Consider the following 17,644-nt stretch of genomic DNA (forward strand, 5'->3'; position numbering starts at 1 on the left):
TACCAATGAACTGTAATGCATCACAAACGATGCACTGCAGTGCATTAGAATCACATACAGCCTATATGAATATGACATATTAAAAGCGGTAGTAAACCGCTATGTGTTTTTTTTTTTTTGCAGCCTGCAAGATAAAGCCATAATGTGGCATTGCATACTAGCACATTATGTAAAATGTACCTTAAAACAAAGCCATCCAGTGCTGCTCTGTCACTGCTGAGACGGCTTCCATCTTTACCCAGTCTTCCTTCTCGGTTTGCAGACTCAGGCTGTGTGAGTGAGGTCTCTGAATGAACAGCTGCATGTACAGTAAATTTTTCCTAAACGGTGCACATTTAGGAGATATTTACAGCATCTATAGGTAAGCCTTATTATAGGCTTACCTATAGGTAAAAAGTCAGCGATGGGAGTTTACTTCCACTTTAAATAATTAAATGTATTCTTTTAAAGGTAAGCAACGTAAGTACCTGAATTTGACTTTGTATCAAATTCTTTCACTCTTTCAATTTCCAGCAGAGCTCAGACGAGAAGTAGGAGAAGCAGCACTAGGAGCCAAACAGCTAAAGTGCAAGCAGCATGGTGATAGGAGGAGAGAACAAACTGACAGAGAGTTGACCTAATCTTCCTGCATCTCCTTCACTGTCCAACCACAGCCTGGGGAGGAACAAGACTTGGTTGGGTTATTTACAGTACCTGCAGTTGGGAAAAGTTACAGTGCCTTACAAAAGTATTCACCCCCCTTGACATTTTTCATGTTTGTTGCCTCACAACCTGGAATTAACATGGATTGTTTGAGGGTTTGTAGAATTTAATTTACAGAATATGTCCACAACTTTGAAGATTTATTTTTATTGTGAAGCAAACAACAAATAGGGCAAAATAACCAAAATAACAGAAAATGGCAATGTGCATAACTAGTTGGATGGTTTGCACTTGTGAACATTAATCTTTAAGCCTGACCACATTTTTTCTATTGGATTGTGGTCTGGGTTTTGCTTACATTCCAACAAATTTACATGTTTCTTCTTAAACCACTCAAGTGTTGCTTTAGCAGTGTGTTTGGGGCCATTTTCCTGCTGGAAAGTGAACCTCCATCCTAGCCACAAATCACACACAGTGGTATAGGTTTTGCTCAAGAATATCCCTGTATTTAGCACCATCCAACTTTCCCACAACTCTAACAACAATTTTAGTCTCAACAGACCAGAGCACCTTCCTCCATACATTTTGGGAGTCTCCCACATGCCTTTTCGCAAACTCAAAACATGCCATTAAATTTTTTGCTGAAAGTAATGGCTTTCTTCTGGCCACTCTGCTATAAAGCATATTTCTATGGAGCGTATGGCTTATTGTCATCCTATGTACAGATACTCCAGTCTCTGCTGTAGAACTCTGCAGCTCCTCCAGGGTTACCTTAGGTCTCTGTGCTGCCTCTCTGATTAATTCCCCCTTGCCCGGTCCGTAAGTTTTGGTGTGCGGTCGCCTCTTGGCAGGTTTGCTGTTGTGCCATGTTCTTTCCATTTGGTTGTGATAGATTTGGTGATAGATTTGATGGTGCTCCTAGGGATCATCAAAGATTTGGATGTTTTTTTATAACCTAACCCTGACTTGTACTTCTCAACAACATTGTCCCTTACTTGTTTGGAGAGTTCATTGGCTTCATGGCAGTGTTTAGTTAGTGGTGCCTCTTGCTTAGGTGTTGCAGCCTCTGGGGCCTTTCAAAAGTGTGTGTATATGTAATGACAGATCATGTGACACTTAGATTGCACACAGGAGGACATCATTTCACTAATTATGTGACTTCTGAAGTTAATTGGTTGTACCAGAGCTTTTTATGGGTTTCATAACAAAGGGGGTGAATACATACGCACATGCCAATTATAATTTTTTTATTTCTGAAAAATAGTTTTATGTATATATTTCTCTCATTTTACTTCACCAACTTAGACTATTGTGTTCTGATCCATCACATATAATTCAGATAAAACAAAACAAAACATTGAACTAAAGACAGTAATGTAACAAAATAGGTTAAAAGCCAAGGGGGTGAATACTTTTGCAAGGCACTGTAAGTCTTCAGCATGGTTGTGCTGTGTGGCAGAGCCGTGGAAATCCGAGAAATGGATAGACAGAAACACAAATCCTTTGGCAGGAAAACAGCTCCTATATACAGTATGCATTTCATAATGTATATGGAATGTGTATGTGGTTGTTTGCCTGGAGTTCAGCTTTATTATTCAGTACAAATTAATACTTAGATGTGCTCTCTTCTTCCACCTATTATCTTTTGTGACAGACTAGAAATACTGTACACAGCACTAAAATAGAAGTGAATTCAGGGTCAGTCATTGAGTAACAGTAATACATTGAAGTTACCTTGACATCCTGTAGATAAACCTTTACTAGGCTCACTTTCTCAGACTCCGGTGTCAGCTCTATCCTGCTGATGTTAGAGAATTCAGCTAAAGTTATCATAATGTTAAGCTTGTTATTAATGATCTGACTGATGCCATACTTTGCTCCAACAAGAAGTGTGACGTATGATTCTCTGTCCTGCAGCTGACAAGAGAAAAGGGTAAAGTAAATACAATGTTGTCATGACATACTACATTAACCCTTTCATGACTAAGCCTATTTTCGGCATTTGGTGTTTACAAGTTAAAATCCATATTTTTTGCTAGAAAATTACTGGGAACCCCCAAACATTATATATATTTTTTTAACAGAGACTCTAGAGCAGGCATGTCCAAAGTCCGGCCCGCGGGCCAATTGCGGCCCGCGGCCCGGTTTTGAACGGCCCGCCTGGTTATTTGGACATACATATCTTTTGTGGCCCCCGACGATCTCCCAGCGCCGGGGCCACAAAAGATATATATGCTTCGGAAGGTACAGGGAGGACAGGACCGAGCGCCGTACACAGGAGAATTTCCTGTTTACGGGCGGCCTCTGTAATAGGAAGTCCTTCTCCTGCACTGCCATTGGACGACTGTTCTGTCCATCAAAGGAGGCGGGACTTTCTATTAAAGAAGCCGCCGTGTAAACAGGAGATTCTCCTTTGGCGCTCGTCAGTGCATTCCTGGCAATGGTGCTGTGTTCCTGGCAATGGTGCTGTGTTCCTGGCAATGGTGCTGCGTTCCTGGCAATGGTGCTGCATTCCTGACAATGGTACTGCGTTCCTGGCAATGGTGCTGCGTTCCTGGCAATGGTGAGTCATTCCTGGCAATGGTGCTGCATTCCTGGCAATGGTGCTGCATTCCTGGCAATGGTGAGGCATTTGGGGAGGCATTCCTGGCAATGGTGCTGCGTCCCAGGCAATGGTGCTGCGTCCCTGGCAATGGTGCTGCGTCCCTGGCAATGGTGCTGCATCCCTGGCAATGGTGCTGCGTCCCTGGCAATGGTGCTGCGTTCCTGGCAATGGTGAGTCATTCCTGGCAATGGTGCTGCATTCCTGGCAATGGTGAGGCATTTGGGGAGGCATTCCTGGCAATGGTGAGGCATTTGGGGAGGCATTCCTGGCAATGGTGCTGCGTCCCAGGCAATGGTGCTGCGTCCCTGGCAATGGTGGGGGAATTCCTGGCTATGGTGGGGGAATTCCTGGCTATGGTGGGGGCATTCCTGGCTATGGTGGGGGCATTCCTTGCTATGGTGGGGGCATTCCTTGCTATGGTGGGGGCATTCCTTGCTATGGTGGGGGCATTCCTTGCTATGGGGGGGCATTCCTGGCTATGGGGGGGGGGCATTCCTGGCTATGGCGGGGGCATTCCTGGCTATGGTGAGTGCATTCCTGGCTGTGGTGGGTGTGTTCCTGGCAAAGGTGGGTCTGAAGATGTGCACTGATTAGGCTGCATTAGTGGGCACTGACCATTATTTTGCTTCACAGTTCTTTATTTAAACATTTTTTTTTCCTGAAACTTCCCTCTTAAAGTGAAGGTGCGTGTTATACGCTAATTAATACAGTATGTACAAATACGCCCAAGCTCATTTCTTCCCACACACAGCCACAAAGGCAAGAGAATTCTTGTTGGGCAGTGTATTAGAGCCCGAACGAACACCCTTAGACCGAATTTTAACGATTCAAAGAATGTCAGGCAAAATGGTCGGCCCTCGCGCATGTTCACTTCATCAAATCCGGCCCTCTTTGAAAAAAGTTTGGACACCCCTGCTCTAGAGAATAAAACGGCGATTGTTGCAATATTTTATGTCACACGGTATTTGCGCAGCGGTGTTTTAAACGCAACTTTTTGGGAAAAGGGACACTTTCATGAATTAAAAAAAATAAAACAGTAAAATTAGCCCAATTGTTTTGCATAAGTGAAAGATAATGTTACGACGAGTAAATAGATACCAAACATGTCACACTTTATAATCGCACGCACTTGTGGATTGATGACAAAGTACGGTACCTAAAAATCTCAATAGGCGACGCTTTAAAAAATGTTTACGGTTACCAGGTTAGCGTTACAGAGGAGGTCTAGTGCTAGAATTATTGCTCTCGCTCTGACGATCGCGGCGATACCTCACATGTGTGATTTGAACACCGTTTACATACGCGGGCGCGACTTCCGTATGCGTTTTCTTTGCTTCGCGAGCTCGCGGGGACGGCGGGCGCTTTAAAAAATTTTTATTTATTTATTTTAAAATGACTAAATTGTTTTAAAAAAAAATAAAAATTTTGATCACTTTTATTGCTGTCACAAGGAATGTAAACATCCCTTGTGACAGTAATAGGTGGTGACAGGTACTCTTTATGGAGGGATCGGGGGTCTAAAAGACCCCTCCTTTACACTTCAATGTATTCAGATCGCCGAAAACGGCGATTCTGAATACCGTATATTTTTTAAAAACCGGCGCCATTGGCAGCCGAGTAAACGGGAAGTGACGTCATGATGTCGCTTCCGTGTTTACTATGAGGAGACTGGAACGAAGCCGATTCCAGTTCCAGTTCCTCCCCAGTGGCCGGAGGCAGTGCAACTTGAATCGGTGCTCCCGATCGAATGGGAGCACCGGTAACAGCGGCGGGAGGCGGCGGGAGGGGGGACGTCAACTCCCGCTCCTCCGGCATAACAGCCGAGCAGCTTTTAGCCTCATCGGTTGTTATGGCTGGAAAGCCAATCGCCTGCTGAAGAAAACGGTACCAGGATGATGCCTGCAGGTGCGGGCATCATCCCGGTATACCCCCCGGAAGCCGAGTACGCAGATCTGCGTACGCTCGGCGGGAAAGGGTTAAGAAGAAATAATCCACAATGACAAATTGGTTCTCTAATGCCCCATACACACGATCAGACTTTCCGGCAACAAGCCAGTTGGCTTAAACTTGACTTGCATACACACAGTCACACAAATGTAGGCCAACAATTCCGAACGTGAGAACGCGGTGATGTAAAACACATACGACGAGTCGATAAAAAGGAAGTTCAATAGTCATGTGATATCTTCATTACGAACGCTAGTTTTACAAGACCGAGTGCTTCCTGATTGTACTTGATTCCGAGCATGCGTGAACTTTTGTGCGCAGACTTGTGTACACACGATCGGACTTTCTGACAACAAAGTTTTGTTGGCAGAAAATTTGAGAACCTGCTATCAAACAATTGTGGGCGGAAAATCCGACAGCAAATGTCCGATGGAGCATGAACACGGTCGGACTTTCCGACAACAAGCTCACATCAAACATTTACCTTTGGAAAATCCGACCGTGTGTACGTGGCATAAGAATTATAATTAAAGGGAACATAGATCACAGCTACCTACAGAGAGCTATGCTGGTCAACAAGTTACACAGCATTGCATTTTTCCTGGAATCGATCATATGACCAGTGAATGTAGTTTATTTTCTTTTTTTTCAGCAAAATAATTTTATTTAGATGAAACATAGCAAACACACAAACGATACAGGTTCCAGTTAAAAATGTCATGTATATGCATACAAGATCTTAGTATCCATAGATTATAACGCACAGCAGATACCCCGCCTCCCCACCCCTCCATACTTCAAAGTAAATGCAGCATTACATTTCTGTTCAAACAGTTAAACCTACTGGTAGTTGAATTAAAGAAGCAATCTATCCAGCATTAGATCCAGTGAAGATAGGCCAGGGGTGTTCAACCATGAGGACCATAATACGTCAAATTTGCCAGGGCAACCATGGTGTTGGAAAATATATTTTTCCAAATGTAGGGTGACTCCCATCTGGGCTATCCATTCGTTTAGTGCAGGAGGCTCAGTCGCCTTACAACATCTAAGAATGAGCTTACAGGCTTGATAGAGAACCCTGGCAATCGCCTGCTTCGGGTTGTCTTCAATTGGAAAGTCATCAAGGATTCCCAATATACATGGAATGGGGTCCACTAGAACATTGACCTGAAATACATTATTATTGGTTCTAATTACACCCGTCCAGTAGAGCTTTGAGTGTAAATGTAGTTTATTGATAGGTTACAGAACGTAATGAAAAAAAAATCCATAGGTTTTTAAAAATAGTACACCATCGCCTAATGCCTCTACTGGTGCAAATGTAAGTATGAACATGGGACTGGAACACAATGCTTAGGATCCACAGAGCATTCTTTACCTTACTGTAGGATATCCCTATATTTGTATCTCCCCCTCATTCCCCTGCATACTTATCTGAGTCCAATCTCAATCCAGCATTGTACCAGTCAGCAGTGTCTCTCTCCTCTCTCTCTGCTCACAGAGGCAGCAGCAGAAGGCTTTAGTCTTTAGTTCACGGGGGGGGGGGGGGATTCCTTCCCCCCCCATTCCCCCCCCTTTTTTTCACAACATGAAGGTGGACAACACTGGGATAGAGAGATTGAATTCTCTCCTTCCCTGAAAGTAGAGATAGACACGGGTTACGTGGGGATACTGATCTTCAAAATCCCCACCCCCCCCTTTTTTTTTAGGGGTGAAGATAGGGTAATGGGCATGCTTACAGGTTTCTCCTATTCTCTTTTTCTTTTTCCTCCTTTCTGATTGTTGGTAACTCAGATGGCATAGGAGAATCAAGAGTATATGCTGCGGTGTAGTTCTATTTATGTATTTAAGCGAGTGTTAGAGGATAGATCCATTCTTGTACCTAATGTATTTTTCAATGTATTTATGTGTACCTTGAAAATGTCTTGTATTTTTATGAATGATTTGCAAATTGTTTTGCAAAGTATGTAGTTTTTTTTTTAAATGTGTAAAAATAAAATAAAAACAATTTAAAACAAATCTAAGTTGGGCACTCGAGGAATGAGTGGAGGTGCAGTGAGCTGTCTCTGGGACTACGACAGCCTGCGTGTTATTAAGTAAAATTATTGAACAAAACGAGTCATAAGTATAATGTTAGTTTAACATAACTGTAAAAATAATGCATACTGTAATGCAAGGTAGTAGAATTCAGGTTAAGCTCAAAATATATTGAAGTTAAGGATAATTGAAACTGATTAAAAAAAACCTCAAGATAATTCTAATGTTAGAATAAATAGAATAAAAAAAAATGTGCATTATTAACCCTATATATAACAATTTTTTTGTGATATCAGTACACAAGACAATAATTGCAGTGCTTATTATGTATGTATTCGGATTTTCTTTTAATATTCTTCACTTTTTTCCAGTATCACATTTTATTTTTATATTCACATCAGTGCTTTAGTTACATTGCAACAATAATTTTTAAACTGGCATATTAAGCTTGGATTGTATACTTGTTAGTAATGTATTCTAAATAGTATGCATGAATATGTGAAAAACAAGTCAATACCATTTGATTCAGTGTATGAAACCTGTAACATTCCATACGTGGTTCTTGCCAGCCCAGACACCCTAATGGGAGCACACTGTGTCTTATGGGCTGGGGGAACTGCCTTAAGTTTTATTAACTTTTAAGCTGGATACACACTATACAATTTTCTGCAGTTTTTTTCCTTCAGATTTACCAAAACCATATAATATGAGGTCAAACCTTAAGCCCGCGTACACACGGTCGGAGATTTTGGCAACCAAATCCGTCGGATTTTGCCTGTCGGATTTAGTCCGACGGATTGTGTCCAAAACTGTTGCATACACACGGTCGGGCCAAGTTGTCTGATTTCGCAGGTGGCCAAGAACGCGGTGACGTAAGCCGTGTACAGCGGGACTAGAAAAAGGAAGTTCAGCTCCTCGTCCGGCACCCTTTGGGCTCCTTCTGCCGATCTCGTGTTTTAGTAGAAGTTTGGTGAAAGACGATTCGCGCTTTTCAGATTAGTGATTCAGATCGCTACTGCTCTTCAGTTTCTGCTTGTCTTTGCATATCTGATAATCAGTGCGTGCAGTCATTAAGTATTTGCTTCTCATTGTGGACTCTATCTTGGTATAGTACACTTTGAAAGGCATTTTTTATTGTCTGCTTGCTTCTGCTATTCAGGTCGTCCTTTCAGGCCTTGCTGTTTAGCGTTGCTTTCTGGTGTCCGTTCTGACCACCCGACCGTTTTCAAAACATGTTTAGTCTATGTACTCATCCTACAGTTTGTGCTGTGCAGGGGTTCTTACTTTGACTTTGACATAAGCCAAAGGGCTTGTGTCAAAGTCAAAGTAAGAAGCCCTGCACAGCAAAAACTGTACGATGAGTACATTTATGAAACATGTTTGGACGACCAAGAATTGGTTGCGCCAGCGTCACCAGTTCTCCCACATGCCTTTGCTCAGTGAGATCCGCGAGAATAATCCTGATAATTTCTGGATTATTCTCAGGATGACGGACCCCGTTTTTCACTGTCTGCTGGCTTTGCTGTCACCTTATATCACCAGGCAGGATACCTGCATGCGGCAAGCCATCACTCCGGAGCAGAGGCTCATCGCCACGTTGCGCTACTTGGCCACAGGGAGAAGCCTTCAGGACCTCAAGTTCTCTACAGGCATCTCCCCCCAGGCTCTGGGGATCATTATTCCTGTTCTGCCATCATTCAGCTCCTGCTGAAGGACTATATTATGCTAAGTTTTAACCTTAAACATCACATTCTATGTATTTCATGATTGCTAAAGTCTTGCATTTCTTTCCTCATTCCCTAATTACCATCATTGCAATATGCTCTAATTCATATGCTCTGCCCCTTTGTCCTCATGCAGATTTGCCTCACTAACTTCCCCACCATGCTCTTCTTGGCCCCTAAAACTATAGTCTAGTCACTTGACAATGTCTTTTGGTAGCTTCATAGTATTGCTTTCCCCTAAACACCCCCTAAAATCTCTACGAATGTGATGTGTGTGCTTCAATTCATGCAAAGTGACCTTTTTTGTGTTTTTTGGAGTTGTGCCAAACTCATTAGTAACCCCCCTCTCCCCAACTGTTACCTCAGCTGATAGCAATCTTCTATCTGATGACTTGACCCAACCCAATACACACTCTAAATACCTTTTTCATGATAACATTTATGGAACAATTCACCAAAGCATGTAGTGTAAGGACCTCAATACTTTCAAATGCTATTTAGATTTTTTTAACACATTCATTTTCTTGCTATGTAATAGCAGAATGTCAACATGTGCTTCCATTTTGTTATTATGACACTTCTTACCTGTCCGGTGCGCTGCCAATAGTGTAACTAAGGAGGGGCTTCACAAAGTATCACACATTATTTAGGCATTCAGCTCTCAATCAATTGGAGAGAGTTACCTGTCCTAAACATCCCCCCTCATTTTTTAGCAAGGGCCCATCAGATGGGGGGGATGGGGGGGGGGGTTAGGACTCTCATAAGGGGACCTTATACTTTAGGCTTTAAATACTCATTTAAAAAAATGTTATACTAATTTTGGCCAAAAATGTGGGTGTCTAATCTGCATGCAATGTTGATTTGTAAAATTACTAGTTTTTTTTTCTTGTGTCACTACACAGTGTCCTTCAACGCAACAGGAATGGCAGACTGTGGCCTCCCACTTTGCCAGTTTTCGTCAAGTTGTGCCTTTTTCACCAACAGTGCAAACCCAAGTTCAGAGTGAGATGAGGGGACAGTCTCTTCTTCAGATAATCTTATTATGTTGTGGGTCTGCTACACACACACCTTCTTTTTGTTAACTAATGTGTAGTGCATTACTGATCTTAATCATGCTCATTTTCAGCACCATGGCAGGAAAATGGCATGATTGTCCAAATTGACACATCACTGTGGGTGCTTTTTACTAAAGGCACATCCACTATGCACTACAAGTGCACTGCAAAAGTACACCTGAAACTGCACTTGGAGTGCAAAGTGGAGTTGCCTTTAGTAAATTGCACTCCTTCTCAGCACAAACTCAAATTTCACTACAAATACATTTTAAGCCCAATGAAAAAGGAAGCCACACATTGTTGAGAATTCAACTTTTTAATACAAGCACATTCATATGTGCGTTTAGTAAAGGTTTTTACAACAAACCAAGATATTTTGGGATCCAAAACCCATTTTAATAATATTTATTTTTTAGTTGTTTTTTTGTGTAAACAGGCATGTATCAAAGCGTAAAATACAGAACACAGGAACTTACAAAGTTCAACTTGGAAAAGTGAAGACAATATCAGACATGAGTATGAACAAACTGGGCTGATATTGCCTTCATCACAGGGGCGGACTGACCATTGGGCTACTCGGGCACTGCCCGAGGGCCCCATGCCACTAGGGGGCCCCATCAGGGTTGCCAGCCTCAGTAAAACAAGGGACAGTGTGTAAATCCTGAGATTATAGCTGCCCCACCTCTCCAGTACCTTCTCAGCCAATAGAAACATGTCTGTGTGTACTGTGTGTGTGATTGTATACTGTGTGTGTGTTTGTGTATACTATGTGGGCCCCATAATCTCCTATTGCCCGGGGGCCCCATGAGTTGTCAGTCCGCCCCTGCTTCATCACATGGGGTGTCACCCCTGAAAAATCCAAATTTGGAAGATGCACACAGTGTGTCAACATGTGCTAACTCCCATCATGGGGGATCAATGTACATGCTTTGGGGCTGCAACCCCTTCATCTCAGGCACTTTCCACAAAACATGTACATTGATCCCCCATGATGGGAGATAGCGCATGTTTACACACTCTGTGCATCTTCCAAATTTGGAATTATGCAAAATACAACATAAAAAAAAAAAAAAATCCAGGGGGCGTGGCCTAGGCATGGCAGCGTGAAGACGCGTTCTCACAGGGCTCCCGGCCGGCGGCTCTCCCGCAGCAAATACGGGTCACAATACCGAGCACTAACCGCACTGACTAGCCTCCTCAGACACCAGGGGGACCCGACCGCCATCCACCCGCTTCTAAGACCGGCATGGATCGATATTTGCGGCCACTTCAGCCGGCAGTCTCTACTCCAGCAGCCGCCAAGATGGCGCCGGCCCCACATGCAGACGCCGCGGAGGCCCCCAGCGTGCCTCACCTTCCTCCACAGGCGACGGAAGATCACACAATGCCGCCTTTCTCACCCTCCAGTGACCTCTCTCCTTGCCTCCCCAGATCGCTGGCAGCCTCCCCAGAGCTAGAAGATGCTTTGTTCAGCCCAGTGCTTACAGCCTCTCCTTCAGCTCCCATCCCATCCAGCGCTCTGTGTTTCAGCCTGACAGACATGGAGGGGCAGAGGATGACACCTGCACATCAGACCGCAGTGAGTACATTCAGTAACCCACACCAAACACAGGGACTCCCTCTCAGTGCCTCCTCTGAACAGAGGCTATGGGCTTTTTTGCAGCAGCTACCCACAAGATCTGATATGGAGTCCCTTGTTCAGAGAATGGAAACAGCCATGAAGAGTGAGATACTCACTATCAGGCAGGAAGTGTCTGTGCTGGACTCCCAGGTCACTGTAATAGCACAGGAACAGGGCATAGTATCCCAATCTGTACAAACCCTGCAAACTTCCCACTCTGAACTCACTGATCAAATTTTACAGCTGCACTTACTTCAGGATGACCTGGAGAATCGTAGTCGCAGGCAGAACATTCGCTTAAGGGGTGTACCTGAAACTGTCCCACACTCAGAATTACGCCAAACAGTAGTTAATATCTTTAACCGCTACCTTGACCGCCCGCCGGACACTGAGATTATTATTGACAGAGTCCACAGAACCCTGGGCCCACGATCAAACCCATCTGACAGACCCAGAGATGTCCTCTGCTGTTTACGTTCATTCACCCTTAAGGAGGATATTTTACAGCGGGCCTGGCAGGTAGGAGTTTTGGAATTTGACGGCGCAGCTGTCCACCTCCTACCGGATGTTTCCAGGAAGACCCTCCTAATGCGACGATCGCTCAAGCCTCTCCTAGATGGCCTTGGAGAGAAAGGCCTCACATACAAGTGGGGTCACCCATTCCACCTCATTGTCCACAAAGGCCCGGATACCTTCCCTTTGCGTCACCCTTCGGAGCTTCCAGACCTGTTCGCCTTTGCTGACATGGATCCAATCTCAGTACCCAATTGGTTGACGACAGCTGTCGCCAAGGATCCGCAACGTCAAGCAACGTCAAGCCCCCACGGGTAGGCCACAAAGGGCCCGTTATAGCAACCGTGGCCGTGGGAGCTATTCACGTGCAAGGCGGGCGGGTAATCCTCGTCCACAACCGCCAAATGAAGAGGGGGCTGGCTGATCCCTTACGCACAATTTGCTAACATACCCAGCTCAGCGTTTCGATTTTCTTGTTTTGTTATATGGAACGTAGAGTCAAATTGCCTTTATTGTTAGCCACAGATGACATGCCAGGAACAACGTTTGATGGGCCTGAAATCTGAGGAACCTCTGGCTTAGCTACCGGTTTACATTTGTTCACCCAGGTCCAAAGGCCTCCCCTATGCTACAAATGTTCCACACGAGTGTTGGTGTTTTTTTGTTTTTGTGTTCTCCTCCAGACTCTGTGTTATGCCTACCGTCCTCATTTTCAGAATAACATCTTCACACTGGTATACTCCGAACGTCCTGTTGGAGCAATGGCTACCAGGCTATACCTAAGGGCGGTAGCCCTTTCTGGGGTTGGGCTCAGATGCCGTATATCCCTATATCCATGGTATTTTGCTGACGTTCTCCCCCCCGGGCTCGGAGTATTTCACCAATGAGGGAATAGCGGTAGCTTGCTATTATAACCACGACCTGCCAGTATACTATCGGCTACACTCACTTAAAGTTCTTGTTATAATGTTTGTATTGTTCATACGAGTGGGTAGGTCTGGGAGCAAATATATATGTGTGGGTATTTGTGTATATTTGTACATGATCTTTTAACCAATGCCTTACCTTAAAGTTGAAACTGAAAGGGGCATTGGGGTGTTCAGTTTTTCAAGTGGAACCGGGTTGTCCCGCCCCGGGGGAGGCCCGGCGCCATGCGGCATCCTGATTTTGGGCGTCGTGGTGCCGGGCCGTCTCGGGACTGGTGCATTGGATCAGTGCTAATCCCATGTATGCCCATGGGGATTCCCAGTTTGCTGCTGATGCAACTACTGTGTGGTAGTGGCTTGTGGATCTGTCTTCACCATGTCGATATTATTCTTCCCTTTTTTTTTTTTTTTCTTCCCCTCCCGGGTTACTTTAGTGCCTTACTACGTACAGTTATGATGGCTGCGAGGGATCCAATGACCAGGGCCCAGAACTTAGCTGTGCCTTACCACTCCCCACACTAGGTACGCTCTGCCCTGGTGGCAGTAGTTTCTCTCTGCGGAGCCTACCTTCCTGACTAGATCTCTTCTTATGTTTTTAACCTTTACTCTTCCTCACTTCTCTTCTTCACCCTTTTTTTTTTTTTCCCCCTCTCTCTATCACACCCCGGGAGTCAGGGCGAGTAGACATAAAGGGGGGCAACATGACTGTCAAGTTCCTCTCATGGAACATTAAGGGATTGAACTCCCCAGAGAAACGTACCAGTTGTCTTGCCGAGCTATGGAGGCAGAGGGTGCACATTGCATTTCTCCAAGAGACTCATTTTAGGGCAGATAAGATCCCCAAACTAACAAACAAACACTTCCCGACGGCTAATCATAGTCCATCCTCATCCTCTAAGTCTAAAGGGACGAGCATACTCATTTCTAAGTCCCTCCATTGGCAATATATTGATGAGTACCGCGACCAAGGGGGCAGATTCCTGCTGCTAAAGGGGAAAATTTATTCCCAGACCTTCACTCTTGCGAACATATACCTCCTGAACTCTAACCCACTTCCCACCCTTGAGGCTTTTTGTCCACCCTCGACTCCTTCCTTGAGGGAACCCTTGTCCTAGGAGGTGACTTTAACTTGACTTTGGACCCACACAAAGACTCCTCCTCGAACTTGTCTTCCCTTCCATGGGGAACTCGACTTCTCCTCAAAGATCTTCTACACTCACATCAGCTAGTCGACATCTGGAGAATAGTCCATCCACAAGAGCGGGACTACACCTTTTACTCTCCCGTCCATGGGTCTTACTCCAGAATTGACCTTTTTCTCCTCAAACACTCAGCAATTCCCCTGGTCAACAAGACAGATATAGGTCACATTGCACTCTCCGACCATGCCCCAATCTTGCTGGAATTGGCTATTTCGCAAGCGTCCCCCAGGACCTCTACGTGGCGCCTTAATGAGGCGCTCTTGAAAGATCCCGAAATTGCCACAGACATCCTTAGAGAACTTAAGTCTTACTTCTCTATCAACGTTGACTCTGTGACTAATCCAGCCTCAGTGTGGTCAGCGCACAAGTGCGTTATCAGAGGCATTCTAATCAAACACGGTCACGCGGAAAAACAACGCCGCACTAAAACCCTGTCTGACCTCCTGGCACAACTTCACACATTGGAACGTCAACACAAGACTCAACCAGATAATGCCACGGAGGCGGAACTGGCCCGGCTCCGGGAGGCTATTCGAGATCATTCCATGTACGAGGCGAAACATGTACTATTGAAAGCCCGTCGTTCATTCTATGAATATGGTGACAAATGTGTTCCCGCTCTTCTTTCGTCATCGGGCTCCAAAATCCATTCTTCCCCAGAACTAGTGGAGACTTTCCACGCCTTTTACTCCAATTTATATAATTTGGACCCACTGTCCACCTCCCGACCAAGGCCCCAAAACGCTTCAGATATCCGCAATTACCTTCAAGAAACTGACCTCCCTACATTGACAATAGAGGAGCGAGAAGAACTGTCTAAGCCCATTACTACGGAGGAGTTCACATCCGCCATAGCAGACACTCAGGCCGGTAAGGCCCCCGGACCTGACGGATTCACCCTCCTTTACTACAAAATGTAGCAGGACTCTCTGGCGCCTTTCTTTCTTGCGGCCTTCAATGCGGTGAACGAAGGTCACAGCCTCCCTACAGACATGCTACACGCCTCTATATCTGTGATCCCTAAACCAGACAAGGACCCACTACTATGCGCCAGTTATAGGCCTATTTCACATCTGAACTGTGATGTGAAACTATTCACTAAAATCCTTGCCTCTAGGATGAATGCCTTATTACCACGCCTCATTGTACCAGACCAAGTCGGTTTTATCCAGACTAGAGAGGCTAGAGATAACACCATTCGGACACTAAATATTATAGAAAAAGCAAAACAATCCCAGGTGCCCCTGCTGCTTCTATCCACAGACGCTGAGAAGGCATTTGACAGGGTGGACTGGTCTTTTCTCCAGGAGACACTAAAATTTATAGGAATGCCAGATCCCATTTTGTCATGGATATCGGCCATCTATGATAATCCCACAGCAACAGTCAGAGTAAATGGATATGATTCCTGCTCTTTTCCTATCTCGAATGGCACCAGACAGGGCTGCCCCCTGTCCCCAATGCTATTCGTCCTTTCCCTGGAACCTTTTTTACACCATATCTGAGGCAATCAGTCCATTAGAGGCATTCAATCAGGCAAATCTCAACACAAAGTTGCTGCATATGCGGATGACCTTCTATTTTACATTTCTGAGCCCCTTACCTCCCTACCCTCCCTGTTACAGGAGATGAGGCGCTACGGCACCCTCTCTAATTTTAAAGTTAATCTACAAAAATCAGAAGCCCTGAATATTTCCATAGCAGACTCTACCATCTCCAATCTACGCCCCTTTTTCCCCGTTCAAATGGGCTACTCACTCAATTAAATACCTGGGTACAAAAATTCCTGCAAATTTGCATGAGGTTTTTACCCTCAACTACAAGCCCCTCTTGTCTACGCTCACTGCTGACCTTAAAAAGTGGGACTCGCTGGCCCTTTCCTGGTTCGGCCGTTGTAATGTACTGAAAATGAATACAATGCCCAGACTTCTGTACTTATTGCAGGCTCTGCCCATCAAGATACCGCAGACGTTCTTTCACGCTGTGCGCTCAATATTTATCAGATTCATCTGGCGCGGTAAACGCCCACGTCTTGGCAGAGCATTGCTACTACAACCAAAGACCAAGGGCGGACTTGGATTTCCGGATCCTGCTCTATACTACACGGCAGCACATATGACCAGGGTGGTGGACTGGTGTCGGCACAGCAACTCGAAACTCTGGGTGTCGCTGGAACGAGAGGCGGCTCGTGCCCCACTTGAAGGTCTACCTTGGGCAGGGAAAACTTCTGCCACCCACTTGACTACTCATCCACTGATTGGACCAACTCTTATGGAACTGAAAAGGTTCTTCCGTCTATCTTCACTAAGAGATTTTCCATCCCCACTTATCGGGCACCCGGACTTTATACCTGGCCTCACTGACCCATTTTTTCTCTCGCGGGCCCCGCAGGGACTCATGAGAGCCTCTTCGCTAGTGGGTTCTTCCGGATGGCTCACTGCGGAGAATTTGCTCGGTAGGCTGACCCCTTCCTCATTAGATCGCTGGAAGATTAACCAACTATCTCACTTCCTCGGTTCTCTGCCTAAACCAACCCATTTCAGCAGAAAGCTCCACCCTTTTGAGGAATCATGTTTGGGTGAGGGACCGATTCGGAGGTCCTTGTCAACCTCCTACAAATCCTTACTAGACCTTCACGCCACTGAAGACCCCCCCATTCTTAGCAAAATGGGAGAGGGACCTGCAAGTCACCTTTACAGAACCCCAAAAAGGATCGTATTCTCTTTTTCGCACAAAAATCTTCTCTATGCAGCAAATATCAAGAGACTACGTATAAAATAGTGACACGTTGGTACAGAACCCCTTCTGTGCTGGCTAAGATATTCCCTCTGCAAACTGACCGTTGCTGGCGGTGTGGCCTACACTCAGGCACCCTCTTACATATTTTCTGGATTTGCCCTGTGCTTCAAACTTTCTGGCAGCCAGTGCTCAAGCTCATACAGAAACTCAGACATCTCCCTACATGATAACCCAGCTGCGGTCCTCCTCAACCTTACCCCCCTATCAAGGAAACGTTATCATAAATCCCTTCTCAAACATCTCCTTAATGCTGCACGGGCAAGCATCCCACCCCTATGGAAACAACAGTCTGCGCCAACGTTGGCCCAATGGTTCGCGAGAGTGAAGGATATTGAGCAAATGGAAGACATGACCTCTGCCTTGTGGGATAAGTCAGAGGAACATAAGTCCAGATGGTTCTACTGGGATCTCTTTCGCTTCTCTGACGAGTTCCACCAATACGCTCTAGGACCCACTACCTAGAATCCCCACCGCCTGTCCAGTACTATTGATCTTGACTCCCCGGGGGTGACCCCCAACCTGTCTGTCTCCCCCCCCCCACCTCTTTTTAGCCCTTTTTTTCCCTCTCTCTCT

At 45.3% G+C, this 17,644-nt stretch overlaps 1 protein-coding gene across 2 annotated transcripts in view; it reads right to left on the reverse strand.

The window, feature by feature from the left end:
• The window catches only part of FRMPD1 (FERM and PDZ domain containing 1), a 278,358-nt gene that overhangs the window by 29,814 nt on the left and 230,900 nt on the right, over positions 1–17,644 (reverse strand). For both annotated transcript variants that reach the window (XM_077475354.1, XM_077475353.1), the window contains one exon: positions 2,377–2,559. In XM_077475354.1, the coding sequence (XP_077331480.1) occupies positions 2,377–2,559 (183 nt within the window). The remainder of the gene's footprint in view (positions 1–2,376; positions 2,560–17,644) is intronic.

This window comes from Lithobates pipiens, unplaced genomic scaffold (assembly GCF_037356315.1).
Source record: "Lithobates pipiens isolate NorthernLeopardFrog02 unplaced genomic scaffold, aLitPip1_a1.2 Scaffold_13, whole genome shotgun sequence".
Lineage (NCBI taxonomy): Eukaryota > Metazoa > Chordata > Amphibia > Anura > Ranidae > Lithobates > Lithobates pipiens.